General features: G+C 37.1%; 1 protein-coding gene and 1 non-coding gene across 2 annotated transcripts in view; both read right to left on the bottom strand.

Moving 5' to 3' along the window:
• The window catches only part of COL14A1 (collagen type XIV alpha 1 chain), a 135,503-nt gene that overhangs the window by 27,930 nt on the left and 89,284 nt on the right, over positions 1–18,289 (bottom strand). Inside the window, exons 29-37 of the mRNA XM_085313433.1 lie at positions 17,545–17,709; positions 16,108–16,146; positions 15,735–15,873; positions 13,336–13,478; positions 11,751–11,860; positions 10,115–10,273; positions 4,181–4,258; positions 3,808–3,894; positions 58–111 (exon numbers count right to left, since the gene is read on the bottom strand). Of these exons, the coding sequence (XP_085169559.1) occupies positions 58–111; positions 3,808–3,894; positions 4,181–4,258; positions 10,115–10,273; positions 11,751–11,860; positions 13,336–13,478; positions 15,735–15,873; positions 16,108–16,146; positions 17,545–17,709 (974 nt within the window). The remainder of the gene's footprint in view (positions 1–57; positions 112–3,807; positions 3,895–4,180; positions 4,259–10,114; positions 10,274–11,750; positions 11,861–13,335; positions 13,479–15,734; positions 15,874–16,107; positions 16,147–17,544; positions 17,710–18,289) is intronic.
• Positions 7,367–7,439, bottom strand: TRNAM-CAU (transfer RNA methionine (anticodon CAU)). The gene has a single exon. It is a non-coding gene; the product is annotated as a tRNA-Met (tRNA).

Raw genomic sequence — 18,289 nt, 5'->3', positions numbered from 1 at the left:
AAACAGAGATAAACCATGAACCTGTGCATCTGACAACTGTACAGTGCTGCACATTACCTTTGGCCCTGGATCTCCACGATGACCTTTGGCACCTCTGATACCTGGACCTCCCTGTAAGGCACAAGCACAGAACCAGCTGAAAAGCCAACTTCTCAGATACACACAATTCAAATCCAGAGAAGCCCAAACATTTCTTTCTTGTTCTTCAATCAGAGAGAATATCTGTCCACATCCTTCCACTGAAGTAATTAAACTAATAACATACTTAGGTTTGGTCATACATAGGATAAATTTAAACATAGACTTAAATGCTTCCCAGAGCCAAGAATGCACAGCAGGTAAGAAACAAAATACTGCCGAAAGTACGATGTAAAGAGGGAATGCCTGTGGTCACTGGTTCCCTCCAGTTGCTGAAACCTCCCACACATGTGTCAGTTCACCCCAAGGTCATCACACTGTTAAAGAGTGAGTGTCCAATGACTCAAGCATATGTTTAACCAAAAGTAACTCCCAGACCTGCTAGACTTATCAAGTTTTGATTTAAAGCTATTCTTATTCTATTTCTCTCTCTCTCTCTCTTTTTGCTTTCTTCAGTGATGCTTACATCTGTTAATCATTTGATAACCAACTGTTGCCTTAGCTTCCTTTTTTTATTAGTATCATCTGAGACACTGGAGTTGCATATACCTATGGATGGCTTCCATGAATGTGTTTTGCATATATATGCTGGATGTACTTTGTCCTCTAGGACAAAATAAGTTAAGATTTATTTTCATTTTTTCAGATCAATTTCCCTCTTCCTCCACACCAATCTGTTGGGATATGAGCTTTAAAGGTCAGAGATTCTGCCCATCTTTATGCTCACAAAGCACCTTGTACAGTTAGGCACCATAACTGACTGGCATTATTTAGAAGCTACAGCAACAATAAATAGTTATAAAAATAACTATATCAAAGTTAAGAACTACATCAAAGACATAAAAATACAAAATATGTGTATCAGATTAAATGCAGTACCAGGATTGTTCTTGTCCTTCAGTGAAAGTATTACAGTATCTTCACTTCAGTTGTATGATCACTTTTCTACATCTTGTGCCAGTCCCCTCATCCTTCTCACTCTCATCCCAAGTCTCAGCTCTATGCCTCCTCCATCACTGTCAGGTCTCAGCCCCACATCCAGTATCTCTCCTCTGACCCTTAAATCTAGTCCCACATGCTCCATGGAATCATGTTCCAGTTGCCGGTTCCCAAATTCCTGGTCCTCATGCTTCTGTGTTCCWGACAGTAGCTTCCCTCTCCTCTTTCTCCTACCTGGGAAATCTCTCTATCAGACCAAAAATTCTGATGTAAATGCTCAGCAAAATAATTGTAACGTTAACATAAACAAAATTACACATTTTTTCCAACTTCATTCTCAGAAACAAATGATCCTTCCTATTGAAGAAGAATATATATTTAAAAATCAGTGAAGTTCATAGCCTGATGAGRAGCCATTGAATCACATGCTTTCACATTCACATGGACTTTAGCCCACTTTTCCATGTTTGGAATTCAGTAACCTGTGGTTTGTAAAAAGCGCAATTCCGGAAAGTATTGATTCAATTTGAAAACATCATAAGAGTCTCTTTCATTTTCCTCAAAAGTTTCAGTGGTTAGTCTCCTGCACTACTAAACTTGTGTTTCCAAATTCATATTTTTCATTTCTTTGGCTTCTACTTCTACCCAAGAATTACTATGCCTTTTTTCTGTTATTTTAAATAACTCCTTAGTAGCTTGTACTTTCTCCCTGAAACAGGCCTTAATCAATGGTTATCATGTCAGTTCTTCACAGTCTTTTTGATAGTAAAAACATATGAGGCACCTAATGTTTTTCATTACAATCAAACTTCTGCAGTCCTCCAAAAATATTTTTGTCTCTTTCCTCACGTTTGCCAGTTTTGTAGCACTCCATTTAAAATGYGGTAAGCAGGGTTGTGGGCTACCTTAATTTTACTTTGCATAGGCAACTTCAGACAGCATGCTCAAACTGTGGCAAAGATTAAGCCATGAAAACAGTAGCTTATAATGAAAACTGCCAGATAATCTTAACTCTAAACAAAACTTCATGCAAAATCACCACTTCCTAAAAGATTTTTTAAAATATTTTCAGACATCTCATCACAAACAAATAGAAGGGTTTTATTTTGAGCCTTTTCAATATAATCGCTCTAATTAGCTACACAGAAGAATCCTGATCCCTTAAACAGAAATATCCTTGGCTTAGAGAAAAGACCAGACATAGCACATGTGACTTTCTGACTCTTGGTTGGCTCAAAAATGAATACTGACTTGTTTTTTTGTTCTGCTTTTTCCTAGGCTTCTAAGTTTTTCCAGAGCTATGCCATCTACCTATTTGGCAAAAAATATATCACTCATAAGAGGCTGAGTTCTAGAATTACATGCTCCCATGACTAGGTAATGATTTTTCATTTTAAACTTCCTTTTGCGTGCAACTTTGCTACTTGAAATATTGCTAATCTTAACCATAATAAATAAAAGTACATTATTTTATTGCTGGAAAAAGCTTTGATGAGTCCTGATCTGCATATTTTCTGAACTGTGTCAGTAAAACTCATCCTTCCAATTGAACATAATTTTTAAAACATTTTCATTTTACTGTGAAATGTGGTAAGCTACTCAAATTCACAAATTCACTTGTATTTTCATGAGAATTACCCCATTGTCTTTTTCACAGAACTCAAAAGAATTAAATCTTTAATCCATACTTGATTTATAACTACAGTAAAATAGGATAAAGAATCATTTATTTCTTGTCCAAGATATACCTCTTTGGTTGGATATTTGTATAAGAAATAAATCTTCCTGAGATCTTTTTCAAGTTTTTGTAACCATAACTTGAAAGGTTTTAGTGTTTGCATGCAAGAGTTTCTACTCAAGTTCAATCTTTTCCATATTTTCACTTGCACAGAATTTTTCTTCCATCAGTGTGTTTTTTTTTTTTCCAGTAAGTAGTAGGGGCCCAAGTTGAGCACAGGGACTATATGAATAATCTGCCTTGGGAGATAAATATGGTCCCTAAAAATGTTTAAGAGCAGACTAAATGCTCAGAAGAAACGAGCAAGCTAAAARTCACAGTTCAGGCAAAGGAGTCTGTGTTTGTCGATTCCAGATCTTTTCTAACCTATTGTCTCAGAAACTATGAAAAAGCTGGCTATCTTTACATTACCTAAAGTCTGGGGAAACAGAAGCAGTAACATAAAAGAASCTAAGCCCTATCAATGAAAATTTAAAAACCTATTGCATACCTAAATATTTGCATTTTCTAAAATTTTTATTGCACTRTATCTATTCACAATTTTACAATGTTGCAACTAAGTATTTCAGAAAGCTAAACTTAAAGCTGTATTTAATACTTCTAGGACAGACAGTAGATGATTAAAAAAATGAAAGCAAATGGCACTTACTATAATATATTTAGTAATGCTTCAGATAGATAATAGAGTTCAAGATCTAGAGATTTTGCTAATTTATTCTTGTCTGGATTAGACCATTAAGAATTTGAGTCACTTAGGTGAGGAGGTTTGTTACAACCTATTACTTGGCACCTTTGCTAAATAAATGTAATATAATTTTATAYCTTGGCACCTTTGCCAAATAAATGGAATATAGTTTTACATCTTTGCAAACTCTTGGAACTCTAGTTTAACCTCATTAGTTATATGATGGCAGTATATTCCCACATCTTGGAATAAAGCTGGCCAGTGAACTGTTTAGTACAGTTGAGTACAAACCYGAATAAAATCTTACCGGTGGTCCAGGAGGTCCAAGGGGTCCCTTGTTAGCTTCTGAACAGGAACAAGCATGAGGAAGGGAAGGGCAATTTTCCTCATCTCTCTAAGGAAAGGTCAAGATAGGAAGAGCTTGATGTCCAAAAACTTTGATTCAGAAGTTGAGATTATTACGAAACTAATACATAATACTGTGTGGCTGCCTCAAAAGCATCTAGGTGATTTAGAAACACACATCATTGACTTTCAAAAGGGCAATTAATCCAAAAACATCTGGACTCTTTTGAAAACTCTACCCATGCATTCCCTCTAAAAATGTTCATCTCAATAAAGGGGTGGGGGGGGGAGGGAGGGAAGAGAGTAAATCTGCAGTCATTGAAATGCCTTCTTACCAAGCCAGGAAGCTCACAGCATTTGTCTCGATTGGCCCATGAGGTAGCACAAACAATGTCAAACATCTGTAACTGCAGCTGTTTCAAAACAAGGATGATGCATGAGATGACTGTTAGCTATACAATCAGGGCAAAAAGAAGCCTTCAGCAAGAAAAGCCACCTTGATTGAAATACTCAGAGCAGAGGAAAGACATGAATTTAGAGCAGCTAGCTGCAAACAGCTAAATTAAATGGTAAAAGGCTTTTGTTCTAACCAACTTGTCCACATTGTCAGACATTAAATGCATCAAGCAAGGTGTTGAATGGCTGCATACTAAACACTGTGGACATTTGTTTGATTATCACAGCCAAACTGACTAATTCCTTGATTTCTCCAGTGGTGCTTCCTGATATTTTGCCTAGCAAAGGAGGCATTAAGAAACAGGCAAAAGAGAGCTCAGCTCCTCAAAACTAAACATTTTCTCTTATCCCATTGGTCCTGTGCTCAGATTTTATCTGGGACAAGGTCTCCTGTAGCCTATTACTTACACTGGAGCTGAGCCACAAATAATATTTATCATCTTCTCCAGTTTTATTTTATATTAGAATATGCCCTCTCTTACCCATATTACCCTCAGGCAGTGAAACTTTAAGGATGGTGAAAAGATTGCTCAACACATGACAATCTTGGTTWAAAAGGAAAATTCCCACCTCAGGCCTGGAAACATGGTTTGGACAAGAATTTAATCTACAGGAACATGCACATTTGGTAAGAATAAAAGCTCCTAGATACTCAGAAACATTTCATATACTAAATAAAATTGAATAGTAGAACCAATTGTTTCCTTTACAACTTTGAACTGAACAACGGGGTCTACRGAGATGGAGCTTTGGTTCTGTTCTGATCCCTGTTCTGCTTCCATGCCTCATTTATGTGCTTATTGGATAGAAAGGGGAGCAGAATCAGATCATCTCATTAAATTAAGGTCACATGTTTAAGAAATTGAGGAACTGCTAGATATAGAACTCTTTCTGGTTTTGTTCTCATGCTCATGTAAACAACTGTAAAGTATTTTCAGTGGCATTATTTTAACACTAAAATGGAGAGTGCAATTTAAACATTTTCCCCAAACTTGTTTCTGTGTTAAAAACGAACATGCACCTTTGCTTTTGTCTCATTTTTTTCTCACGTAAGTCCATKGCTGTATTTTAAACAAAGAGATACTTTCATACACATAAAAATTCTCCTTATCTGCCAGCATTTTACTTGGTTTGTAGGTATACCATACTAYAGATACAGACACACCTGTGCTGAGCTCCATGCTCAACAGTTTGGACAAATGTAACCAGGYGAAGTGCAATATGAAGGAACTTTTGGACACTTAGGTTGGCTCCACAAATATCCATTGTAAGTCCAACGAGTCTGTGTCCCCAACAATGTCACATCCAATAGACTCCATGTGGAGCCACTTAGAYGCCACTTCACCACATTCATCAGCTTGTGCAAAATATCACATGAGGATGCATGAACACACCATTCTGGGACTCAGAATAACCCTACGCACTTCCATGGTACTACACTAAGGCTAGTAAGACATCACAGAAAAGGGAGTACAGAAACACCTGAGCTGAYTGCACAGAAATCAGCTCAGATTTAGAAGCAGTAGTGTTGCCATTTTTTTCCATAAACTGGTCTATTCCAACCTAATCTTTTTGCCTGAAAAACAGAAGATTGTCAGGATTGGCTAAATTTATGTAGCCTTACACAGGCATGAATATGCATTCATTCTCTATGGATTAGACAATCTAGATAACCATGGTGATAAAACATTTTGGTGTAAAATAAAGAGCAAACAGACATTCACTGAACTGTTGTATYCACCATCTACATGCATCTAAATGCTGAATGACTCAATATTCTGATTTTAAAATATTACGTGGGTTGCTCTGTCTGACTCATGCTACATAACTAAACAAAGCTTTCTTTGCTACTGTTAAACATTTATTCATAAGTCTCTTGTATTCATAGTGTTTCGCTTTCTAGATCTCCCAATCCTACAAGTGGAGCCAGTAAGACAGAAAGAAAAGTCTGCCCATCCTGATCTGTTCGGGCTATAGCTCTGCAAGAATTTTCAAGAGCAGACAACATGACATCACATTTTTAACAATGTGTACATATGGAGGTAAAACCAGACAGAAAAAAAGGGAAGATCAACAGAAATGTCACTGAATGACACGATATGAATGACTTGTTATTCAGCTGCACTGAAAGAATAAAGAACACTACTTGCTGCACGTTGGAGTCACAGAATCACAGAAAGGGTAAGGAAGGGACCTCTGGAGATCATCCAGTCCAACCTCCCTGCTCAGCAGGGTCACTGAGAGCATGTTAGGCAGGGTTGCATCCAGGCAGGCCTTGAAGATCTCCAGAGAAGGAGACTCCACAGCCTCTCTGGGCAACCTGTGCCAGGGCTCCGTCACTCTCACAGGGAAGAAATTCCCCCTCACGSTCAGGCAGAACTTCCTGTGCTTCAATTTCTGCCCATTGCCTCTTGTCCTGTCACATGGGACAACTGAAAAGAGTTTGTCCCCRTCCCCTTGACACCCTCCCTTCAGGAGCTTATACACATTTATAAGATCCCCCCTCTTGCAGCCACTCCTCATAAGGCAGGTGCTCCAGCCCTCTGATCATCTTCGTAGCCCTACTCTGGACTCTCTCCARTAGCTCCATGTCTCTCTTGTACTGAGGAGCCCAGAACTGGACGCAGTACTCCAGATGGAAACGATCACCTCCCCTGAMCTGGAACAGTCTTCCCAATGCACCCCAGGAGACCACTGGCCTTCTTGGCCACAAGGGCACACTGCTGGCTCATGGTCAATTTGTCATCCACCAGCACTCYCAGGTCTTTCTCTGCAGAGCTGCTCTCCACAAGGTCAGCCCCCAGCCTGTACTGGTGCATGAAGTTGTTCCTCACTAGGTGCAGGACTCTGCACTTGCCCTTTTTGAACCTCAGGAGGTTCCTCTCTGCCCAGCTTTCCAGCCTGTCCAGGTCTCTGAATGGCAGCACAGCCCCCAGGTGTGTCAGCCACTCCTTGCTGAGGAGGCACTCTGTCCCTTCATCCAGGTCATTGATGAATAAATTGAAAAAGATTGGCCCCCAGTACYGAGCCCTGGAGAACTCCAATAGCAAAGAATCACCTGCCTTTGCCCCGTGTGAGGATCGAACTCACGACCTTCAGATTATGAGACTGACGCGCTACCTACTGCGCTAACGAGGCAGCTGAGTCAGGCTTATTTGCCTTAGCTAGCTGAGGCTGAGGTTTCTAGCCCAGAGATGCTCCACTATTAAGGAATGTTACTAGCAAATGGGATCCCCTTTCTGCCCTATTAAGGTAAATTTCTGCCTGTTTAATAAATTGTAGCATTCCAGATACATCCATAGGAAAAAAAAGAAAGGATATAATTATATTCTCTCAAAAACGAAATGTTTTTTAAAATTCGTGTGACTTCATTGGTCACATGTACAACAAAAATAAACTTAATACATTCCGACAATGTTAATTCTTTGTTTTTATTTTTTTAATTGTAGGTAATAAATATTTCTAGGACTAAAATAAAAGCATTTCACATTTCATGAAAACGTATCTCATGAAAGCAGAACTTTTATCCAAAAAATCCAATTATCATATTAATTCACAACAAATTTCAARATCTTTTCCATAAAAGAATTTCTGTTGTATGCACAGCTTCACAAGCCTTTTAAGAATAGGAAGATACAGGGACAGACTAAATCCCAGTATCCTATATGCACCAGTGGCATAAGTAGATATCTAATGGAGTGCAGGACTAAGYCATACTTCTCCCTTATACTCTACTAGCTTTCAAAGACTTTCAGCTCAGGGGTTTCCTGTCCCAGATTTGTTTCTTCACAGTTAGTAACACGCAATATTTTTATTTTCCATGAATTTGTCCAGGCTTCCCTAGAGTCCAAACATATATATAGCCTCCATAAAACTATAGCAAGGAGCTGACAAATCTACTACCTGTTATGTGAAATGTTATGTGAAAAACTATTCTCCAGTCTCCAATTAGCTTCCTTCAATGTCCACTATTTTTTTGTAATGGAAGAAACCAATCCACCTCTACCCATCTCCCTCAAGCTTCTAATGACTTTACAAACACTTACCATATGTCCTCTCTGTTGTCTCTTTCCCATACTGAATAGTCTGTAAATATCTGAACCTGTTCTTGGAAACCACCAGATTTTAAAGGAAAGACCTTACCCACTAAAGGTCACTTTCTGATAAAATTTTGCTACAGTAATTGCTATTTCTATGACACATGCRGGCTCTATGACATAAAATTTAACATTTGAATGCGTTCCTGCTCCTTTGTTAATGGGCTGAGTTTGACAATGTCAAAAAAAAAAAAAAAGCACCACTGAATTGAGTTGCGTGCATAGAGGGACAGAGTATTATCATCCCATTTTACAACAAAAAACCGAGGAAGTGGAAAACAGCATCACTTATGCAAAAACCTGGGCCTCTGCTGAACACCTTTAGCACAAGATAATACATCATTTCTTAAATGTGACCTTTCACAGAAGTGCTACTCAATATKAATAACGTGCAGAATAGAGACTTTAAAGAACAGCATTTGGATGCTTTTTCAACCCACCCATGATTTGACATATACGGTAACACTTGAAGGCATCCAATCAGCGCTATGGAGTAAAGCTGCATCTTCAGCTACTTATTTGTAGTCTTATGTAAGCTGTACAGTTCATTCAAACAAAACCACATTTTTCAGTGAGTAGGCAGTTTGACTTATCTTTTATAGATTCCTAGGTTCTAACAAAAGCCACCATTTCTTTCCACTTCTCTTTACAAAGCCTTCTTTAATTCTAAGCTTTTCTAAGTTTGCCTTTTTCTGTATCTATTGGAATGTGACTACAAAGGTTGCTCTGTTTAATTGCCTTTACAGGCTTGATACATTTATTATTATCCATAAACTTGAGGCTTAAAGGCTCTCTTTTGTACACAGAGACACATTCTCAGGGTATATGTTTGACTAAACAGAGCTTTTCCATACAATAAAAAGTAAATATACAAACAGAGTTTTCCATAGAATAAGAATTACGAACACTTTTGAAACGTCATTCTTATTCAAATGAGGCCTTGAGTTCAAGGTTCACATTCTTTGCTAACCTCATTTAGGGTCAAGAAAGTTGAAAGAAAATGGGCAAAGAACACTGCACAGTGAAGAAGCCTTCCATAGATCCTCATCAGACTGTCAAATCTTCAACTAATCTACCTAAAAAAACCAAACATACTTTCTTAAAGACACCTGTGGCAAGACAGGAAAAACTGCATAGCTTGCCATGCAAATAAAATGATCAGTTACAGCCTCTGGGAGAATGACTTCAGAGAAATGAAAGGATCTTTCACATTTTTCAATATTTTAACATTTAAAGTCTTTAAAGGAACTAGATACATAGGATAGGGGCTCTTGGGCTCTTCGTCTGGGTCAAACCCAGCATTTAATGAACAGACAGTAAGCACTGGGGCTGACAAAGAGTAAGAGAGAAAAAGAATAACTGAGAACAATTATCATTAAACCCCAAATTTAAATGATTTCTGGCAAATGAGTTATAAGTTGTATTACTCTATRCAATGCACACTGTTTGAAGTACAAGCCATATCTGAGTGTAACGTCTGTGTTCCCGCATATGTTTGAGAATAACATGTGAACAGCGATGATCTAGCCATGATTCAATTTACTAAAACAGACAAAAAATACATTTTGCTCAAGCTGAGAATTCTTACATTCTTACACAGAATTTCAGAAACATTGCAATTTTTCTGTTTCACTCTACTTCAGCTTAAAACAAACTGCAAAGATCCCAAACACTGGATTTTTCAAATGATTTAAAGAATTTGCWTGTTTTACTCACTGGTGCAGAGTTGTCTCTTGGTCCTCTGGATCTGACCATTCTCCCCAATACCTCTATGCCATCAGAACTAATATTCCCTGCTGCATTAATGGTCTTTTCACTCACTTGCTTGCAGTCAATAATAATTTTGGCTGTAGTCTTGCTGATAACAACATGTAACTAAGCAAAAGAAGAGATGCTTTAAAACACAGAGTAGTGCACAGAGTATATTAAATTACTGGGCAAAAGAGGCACTTTCTGAAAACAGTTCCTAATGTTTGCTACCAAAACTGAGAGATAAATCCACAGCAGATGACTTAGATGACCTGTAGAGGTCTCTTTCAACCCCAATTATTCTACAATTCTAATCTGTTTTATGAAGTCACCTTATTTCTCTGTTTATGGAACATCTGTGTACAAATTGGCACTTTTTATAATTCATTCAGTAAGAAAGTAATTTATCYCTGACAAAAGGCACACACTAGGTTCATATATCACCCAGATCCCACAGCACCCTTGATTTATATGGTCATTAATGATTGCTGGGCTTTGCATGAGCCTGGTACATAGGCTTGGATTTCATCAATATAACCTTTATAGCCACTTGCAAAAGCCAAAAGTAAGCAGTAAAATCTACTCAGTAAATTAGACATAACCACACAGGAAAACCTTTTACAGTGAACTTTTTATACCAAAAAAAAAAGGGAAAAAAAATCAAATCGCATGAAACACAGCACAGAAAAGCAGAATATAGCAGCAAAGCTTCTTCCGCCTGCCTTGACTCACACTRTGCTACCCTGCCCTGATGCAGCAAGGATACATGCAAGCACCACGTATCTGGGCTGAGCTGGAACTAAATGACTGAAAAGCAACTATGAATTTGTCCTTTTGCGCCTTTCAGACACATGTTCACCACTCAAAATGCAGAACAATACATAAAAGGAGGATTTGATAAGGTCTTATATATTTCTTCACTTAGACAAGGCTTAAAAGAGTCAAAATTAGGCTTCTGCTCCGACCTACCTTCTCTCCCACCCCCTCCATTGACCAAAAAGGAAAACTAACAAAGTTCACCTGCATAAATAGTATCCCTCAATCAAGCGTTTCCTTTTTGTTTAGGCAAGATAGAAACATCAGGACTAAAAGCCTGCCTCAACAAATTTGTGCCACAACCTGAGCATTACTTCATCTGCTTTTGGAAAGAATGTTATGAGACYTCTAAGAGCCAAGAAAAATTCAACATGGCATAGCCTTTAAAATATGTTTAAAAATAACACCACCAGTCAAAAAGAAAAAAAGAGGTGGTATTATTTCTTGTGCATTTTTTTTTTATTTTAGGTGACATTTCCAAGCCACACTTTCAAAGGAAAGCCCAATTTATTTCTAAATTACTTTTTAAGGCAAGAGTTTTTAATCAAGTCTAAAATACAAGCACCAAGCATGAAACCAAAATTAAACACACCAACTTCACTATATAAAACAAATCATTTGTTTAATATTAAGTCAATATTGCAAAGAGTTTTGAGATGGTTTGGTAGATGATTTAGAATAAGTAAAATACCCTTCTTTTGTCAGTAGCCCATCACATGCAAGATTTCAAAACATAAAAAAGGATCGCCAAAACCTTTATCCATTGTGTATTATTACCATTACTAACCTTATGAAAACTCCCATAAAATAACTTCCTTATTTCAGGACCTTCAAAAGTTACAGTCTGAAAATCTCCTTTGTAGTCATAGTTAAAGAAAGTCAGAGTTTTACCACCATCTGTGTGAGAATTAAAATGAAGTGATCAGTGTCAAAAGAAGAAAAGATCCAATATATTRTATGACTGGGTCAATTTTATTAACAAAGAAGACCAGAGATGTCGGCTTTTCCAACAAAGTTATTAAAAGAAATGTAAAAAGAGTTGTGTAGAATGGTGTTTTTTTTAAAAAAAAAAAAAATTCATTTTGTTCAACATTCTGAAATTTGATTATAAATGAAAATTAATTTTGTGTGGGAAAAAAATGTCCATGTTAGAAACACTGGYTTACATTTTGCTTCAAGTTTAGAAATAAACATAATCCAAAACTTCTTCACAGTTCTTTAAAAATCCCAGCCCAAATGCCTCAGTTTAACAGAAAGGCCAGAATCTCAGTTCTGTGGCCCACTGATACTCATCTAAAYTGCTGTGAGTCCTAAGTGAATGCAAAACTATTTCTTAATATTCTAGTTAAATCTGAGTTGGCTTGTTTGCCAAATATAATCCTAATCTTAGCTTTCCCAGATGGCATGATACAGTGTCTTTCACTAACACACCTTCGTACCTTCATACACCCATGCTGCACCTGGCTGCAAGCTGTTAGACTTGTCAAATTATTCGTTCGCAATCAAATGTCAATAAAACATGCACATATAGGATCTACCGGCCCAAAGTAACTCAGAAAATCTCAGATACAGAAGTGGTCTTTCCTAGTTTGAGAGGAAGAATGGGCCAACAGTTGGGATCTTACTTCTTGCTTGCTTACCCAATCCCGCTCTCCCACTGGCTCYCTCTAGGACCTGGGCAAGAACTGAGGCACAGGTCCTCTATTGAAGTCTTATCCTCAAGCCTTAGTCCCACCTATTTCAGGGCAACCTATCTAAAAATATCTAGCAAAGATGGAAAAATCAGTACTAATATATCTCCCTTTTTAAGAAACATTGGCAACTATAAATAACAACTATCATAATATCCATGTCTTTTCAACAGTAAATATTGAAACATTCTAAATTACAATTCCCATTCTACAGCCGTGGAAACCAAACCAAGTAGAAAAGAAGAAAGTCATCAAGAGTTCATGTCTCCAGCCGTAAGTCTGCAATCCACCAGGTTGCATTACCTCTACCTATATCCTGTTCTCAGTCCCACTGGCATATAACAAGACAGACACTAATAGAACCAGATCCAGAGCACTGGAAATTTTATGAGCAAATGAATAGAACTCAGAGCTGGGTTATATCAATTTACATCTAGTACAGCTCTTTGGACATTGGTATCATTACTCTCAATTTACAGCAGTGTGCTCAAATTTGACTCTAACTCCAAATTTATCTCAAGTAAATTAATGTTTAAAAAATCCATTAGAGACCATCACCTTCAAGATTCAGGTAGTTGTTCTAGTAACATATTAAAACACTAGCATTAATCAATCTAGTCACAGAATGAATCAATCAAACACTTAGAAGAAGAAATCATGGATAAGGTACAAAATACATACTATCTAAAATAACTCCGACCAGTGGTTCATATTCTTCATTCAAAATCTCCCAAAGAGCAAATGGCTCCTCAGGAGTGTCGGGAAGTATACGAAAGAGAAAAGTAATGGTGTAATCAGAAGGGAGGCCTTCAGGATGCAAATACCTGCAAGAGAAGGTTTTATAAAGTGAAGCAAGTATTCAATCAATGCTCACTAAAAGCATTTACTATTATTCCATATTTGTCTTAGGAACCAAAAGTAAGACATGATATGAATAAGTGTAAGCAAAATCAAAGCTCTGATAGCTACCAGGAGAACACTAATGGAGAACAGAATGTTCTTTTTTTTTGAAATTTAGAAAATTGGCCTTAATTTTTTTAATTTAAAATTTGAAGATCATATCTGAATTCAATTTGAAGTTGAAATGAATAACTGAATTAAAAACAAAAAAAAGGTATCCACTTGCAAGACCTCTGTATTGTCTGATTTAACAGACAATGAGAGTAAAAGTTATTTGGAAGACCAATGCCAATAGAAGTGTCCTTTGCTGTTAAGCCGTCGTAAACAGATAGAAACCAACCAGGAACAAAGACTGTTACAGGAAGCTTCATAAATTATAGGGAATGTAGTTTATACTTTTCAACATCAACACATAACAAAGTGTAGTCAAAACAGACTCTGTATAAGGAAACACAATCTGGTCTCCTTGAATTTTTGCAAAAGGGATAGGAAGTTCATGATATAAGAGAAGTATGCTATTTGATTTCATTTCCTAAAGTTCGGATTTGCTATTAAAACTGTAGACAAGAGTTCTGAAGGAAGCTTGAGGAAGTTATTTAATCTATTTCTTGTCCCAAAGCATGAGCCACTATATCCAAAGTATTTCTTACAGTTATAAGACGCATAGATATGAATCATACTGGCAAAAGAATTAAGTTTGCTCTAAGATTATTAAAATACCACGTGTAGTCTSTGGACAACCAAAGATGACACTACACTGTACATTTCCCAGAGAGAAAACAGAGATGGAACTGATCAGATAAAAGGACAAAGACTTGCAGAACACCATTATAAAAAAGAGCAATGGAAGGAGAATTCAATAAGTAGGGTAGGGAAAATACAAGGTTTGGGCATGCAGAGCTTGAAAAGGAGAGTGACATTAATGATGTTCAGTACACAGACAGTTTGAGAATCAAAATGGTATTTTTCAGACATACCTGTAGATCATCAAGAGAAAGGAATTCTCTGAACCATGAAAACAACTGAAAGYTTAATGAAGCAGTCAGTAAGCTTGTGCTGGGGTGGTAGCTAGAGAAGACCATATAAATGCAGCGGATTCAATTAGAAAGATGCAGAAAGAGAAACAGAGAGAAGTGAGAAATGCTAATCCCTGTAAATTCTCTTTCCCCTAACCCCAGAAGGAATTCAAACATGGAGAAGCCTTTATCAATGTGACACAGCTCCAAGAAGTACAGCTGGAACATAACAGGATAATCATGCAAAAAGACTAGGAAGGCATTTAAAATGAACTTCAAAAGTCATTTCCCACTGTTGTTCTTTCCATCAGCTAATTCTTTTCATGTTTAATCCAGTATGGCTACTGTTTTCTCTGATACCACTTAACACGAAGTGAGGGACTGGACCAAAGGAACCAAGGATAACACACACACACTCCTCAGGAAAGAAACAGGCAATTTCCCATCATATCTGAGGATGGGTCTGTAAAATTCTACGGGAGGATTCTTCAGTGCCTCCTACTTATCTCTCTCAGGACACAGTCCATTTACTGAACTATGTCCCAGCTCCCAGGGAAGTACTGGAAGGTATTCATACAGACTCATTTTAACACAGGGAGGAYAATTTTCCTCTATAATCAATGGATGGACATAGACCTATGAAGAAAGTGAGTGAGGACACCTAAATAAGGTTCCCAATCTCACTCACACTTCAAAGATGCTCCTTCCTCTCCCACTCACTATATGGAAAGTGCAGGTAGATAAGCCTTACTAGACTTAGGTCAGCCTCAGTTAACAACTTCAACTGATGTCCTTCCTCAACAYGGGCAATTCTACCCTCTGTGAGATCTCTTCCTGTTTTACAGAGGCACCTTTCACAAACTATTAAGTACTGGAATCTGCTGCAACATATACCTGTACAAAATTGCTTGGTACCAAACTGGCACAAGCTTGAAAGTGGCTCATACTGGAAACCCAAAATAGCAGGTGGGCTTACCTGTTTTTATCCCTAACTGTTACTTTTGAATGAAACTAGTTGAGGAATCAACAAACACTTTTTCTACCCATTAGCATAAYACAGAAACTAATCTCTCTGCTCTTCTGACATGAAAATGCTAACCTCTTAAATGAATAATCACTTGCACAGGACAATTATCTTCGGAAAATTTATATGTTAATACATACTTTGTAGGCTGGGATACCAGAGCATCCTTGTGTAGTCTGTAACAGGGGTAAACATTAAATGTACCAGGTTCCATTGAAACTCCTTCCACAGCTGAAAACTCCTTTTCGACCAAACCAAACATTTCCATCATTTTAAATCCTGGAGGGCATCAAAATAAACATTCTATTAATTTAAATTAAATTAATACTGCATTATAGGAAAGAAAAAAARGAAGACAAAGTCAGTCACATCAAAGAGCTTCATATCACCATCTGTTTACCAGCTGTTAACCTAAAAAGGGAACACATATGCAATTTATTGCCTAATATAGTGAAAATCAGGTAATGAAAATGATTCCATAAATCAAAAACAAAAATGCAAAAAATACTATACCTGCAAAATTGTTGCCATCTTTAAATACCAATGGGCAAGCTGGAAAAGAATAGAAGATACATTTAAGGTTGTTAGAGTGTTCCATAGGGTTAGAAAAATGGTCCACACAGCTCAGTACTCTATCCCCAACAATGAACCTGCCTTCAAAAGCTCTTTGGCAAGAAATGCACTGCCTGCCCAGTAAAAAAAAACAACTTCTTTTATTGAGTTTCAGTCAAGCACTCCTTAGATCTTTATTTGTTAGGTTTAATGAATGATGCCTTCGCATTCACCCTATCTACCTCCTCCATGAATCCATAACCCTTGATCATATCATCTTCTAGTCYTCTGTATCCCAAGTGAAGAGTTCCAGCCTTTTAAGTGTCTACTTATGAGGCAGCAGTTTCTCCAACCCCAACCCAACTCCAGATCCAGCTCAGTTACTTTAGCTTCTCTTCTGTGTACCTCTTCCAACTCCACAATAGCCTTCATGAGAGAGAGAGATCAGAATTGCACACAATCCTTAAGATGAGTGCACATCTTTTTAAAAGTTGTAACTCTGCTTTATATTTCTTTTCTGGTAGGAAAGAAAACATACTAATCTCTTCCAGGGAAGGTGTCCTGGGGAAATAAGCCTAGATGCAGGGTGTCAAATATGACACTCCAGAGCACTCACAATAGGAGGTCACTTTTGAAGTACTAGTAACTAGTGTCTAATTAAAAAAAAAAAAAAGAGCGAGAGAGAGAATTGACAGGACACAAGCAATATTCTTTTGTTTCACAACTCTGGCAACTTAGTCCCATGCACAAGTACTCTATTAAAACCACAAGTGATTCGCACTGCCTATTTCCTGGCCTGTCTATCAAGGAATATACTGATGCCATACACCTAAAAGGTAGTGGATCATTCATCTTTAACCACTAGGTGTCTTTGCAGAATATCTTTCCTTTACATTTCATAAGAAGTTTACAGAACAGCATTTTCACAGATTTGAAAGAATTTTGGTCTGTTCCATGCCTCCTTAGGCTGCAACCTTTCTGGTTTCTGTAATATTAGAAGCATTAACCTTTTGCTCCTCATTCATAAATCAACAATGTGTTTTGAACAATAATAAATGTAGCTAACTCTACTCTTCCATCTTGTTAAAGGAATATACAAAATAAGAATGTAATTAACTTTTAATGACTAAATGCTGAACYATTTACACTGTTTTAAATCTGCAACAGCTTTTGGACAATCACTTCTGAATTTATAGCAAACAACCATTAATAATTCTGAAGTACAGCACCTTCATCTCCTTAGTTCTCCTTATGAAATAAGATTAGAGTTACATTATCTGCCTTCAATTAGAGCAAAACTATCTTTTCACAGGTATTCATTTTAATAGAAAATTAATATTCATGAAAAAACATATTTAGCAGTTATTTTGGAATCAAATGTAAGTCAAAATGACTAACTTGCTGATGCAGTTTCACAGACAAAAGTAATCAGTTCATCTTCAATCTTTGTAAAGGCATCAAAGTCATCCACAAARAAGACATGTCTTTCACTGGGCTTGCTGCCAATATTAACTAACTCTGAATAGTCAGCATCAGCAACTCCAATAGCAAAAAAGCTGAAACCTATAAAAGAAAAAAGAGCACTCTTGTGAGACATTCTTCTAAAGAGTGGAAACATGAACACAACAACTGTATTTGCACTGGCTCCTTTCCTGATCAAATACAAAGGTGGAAATTTCATTATTTGTCTATAACACAGGAAAATTCATTCATATATCCTAAAATAATGGGAATACAGTCTGTGAGATTTCTAAGATTTTTCTTTTGGCTATTTGAATGCTTAAATCGTTAACTGAAGTTGGTGCTTAACTGTTTTCTTGGAGACAGCTAGTATTATTCATTTGTTTAAAGTTTTAATGTGTGTTTAAATACTTTTCAGAACTAATGCTGTACTTGTATTGTGCACAAAAATCCCTATGAATCAAATATATCATAAATACGAAGCATAGAAATTAATTTCCTAGGTTTTTCTTTTTTCTTTCTTTTTTCTTTTTCTTTTTTTTTTTACAGATGTTGTTATATGTCATGTTCATATGTCATCTTTAAACATCACTTCCTCCAAGCTAAGAGCGGTGCATCCCTATGAGTAAGAAGTGCAGCAAAAGGGGCAGGAGACTCGCATGGGTGAGCAAGGAGCTCTTGG

This window comes from Rhea americana, unplaced genomic scaffold (assembly GCF_003343005.1).
Source record: "Rhea americana isolate MKP2758 unplaced genomic scaffold, rheAme1 scaffold_0, whole genome shotgun sequence".
NCBI lineage: Eukaryota > Metazoa > Chordata > Aves > Rheiformes > Rheidae > Rhea > Rhea americana.
This window is presented reverse-complemented; position numbering and strand designations above follow the sequence as displayed.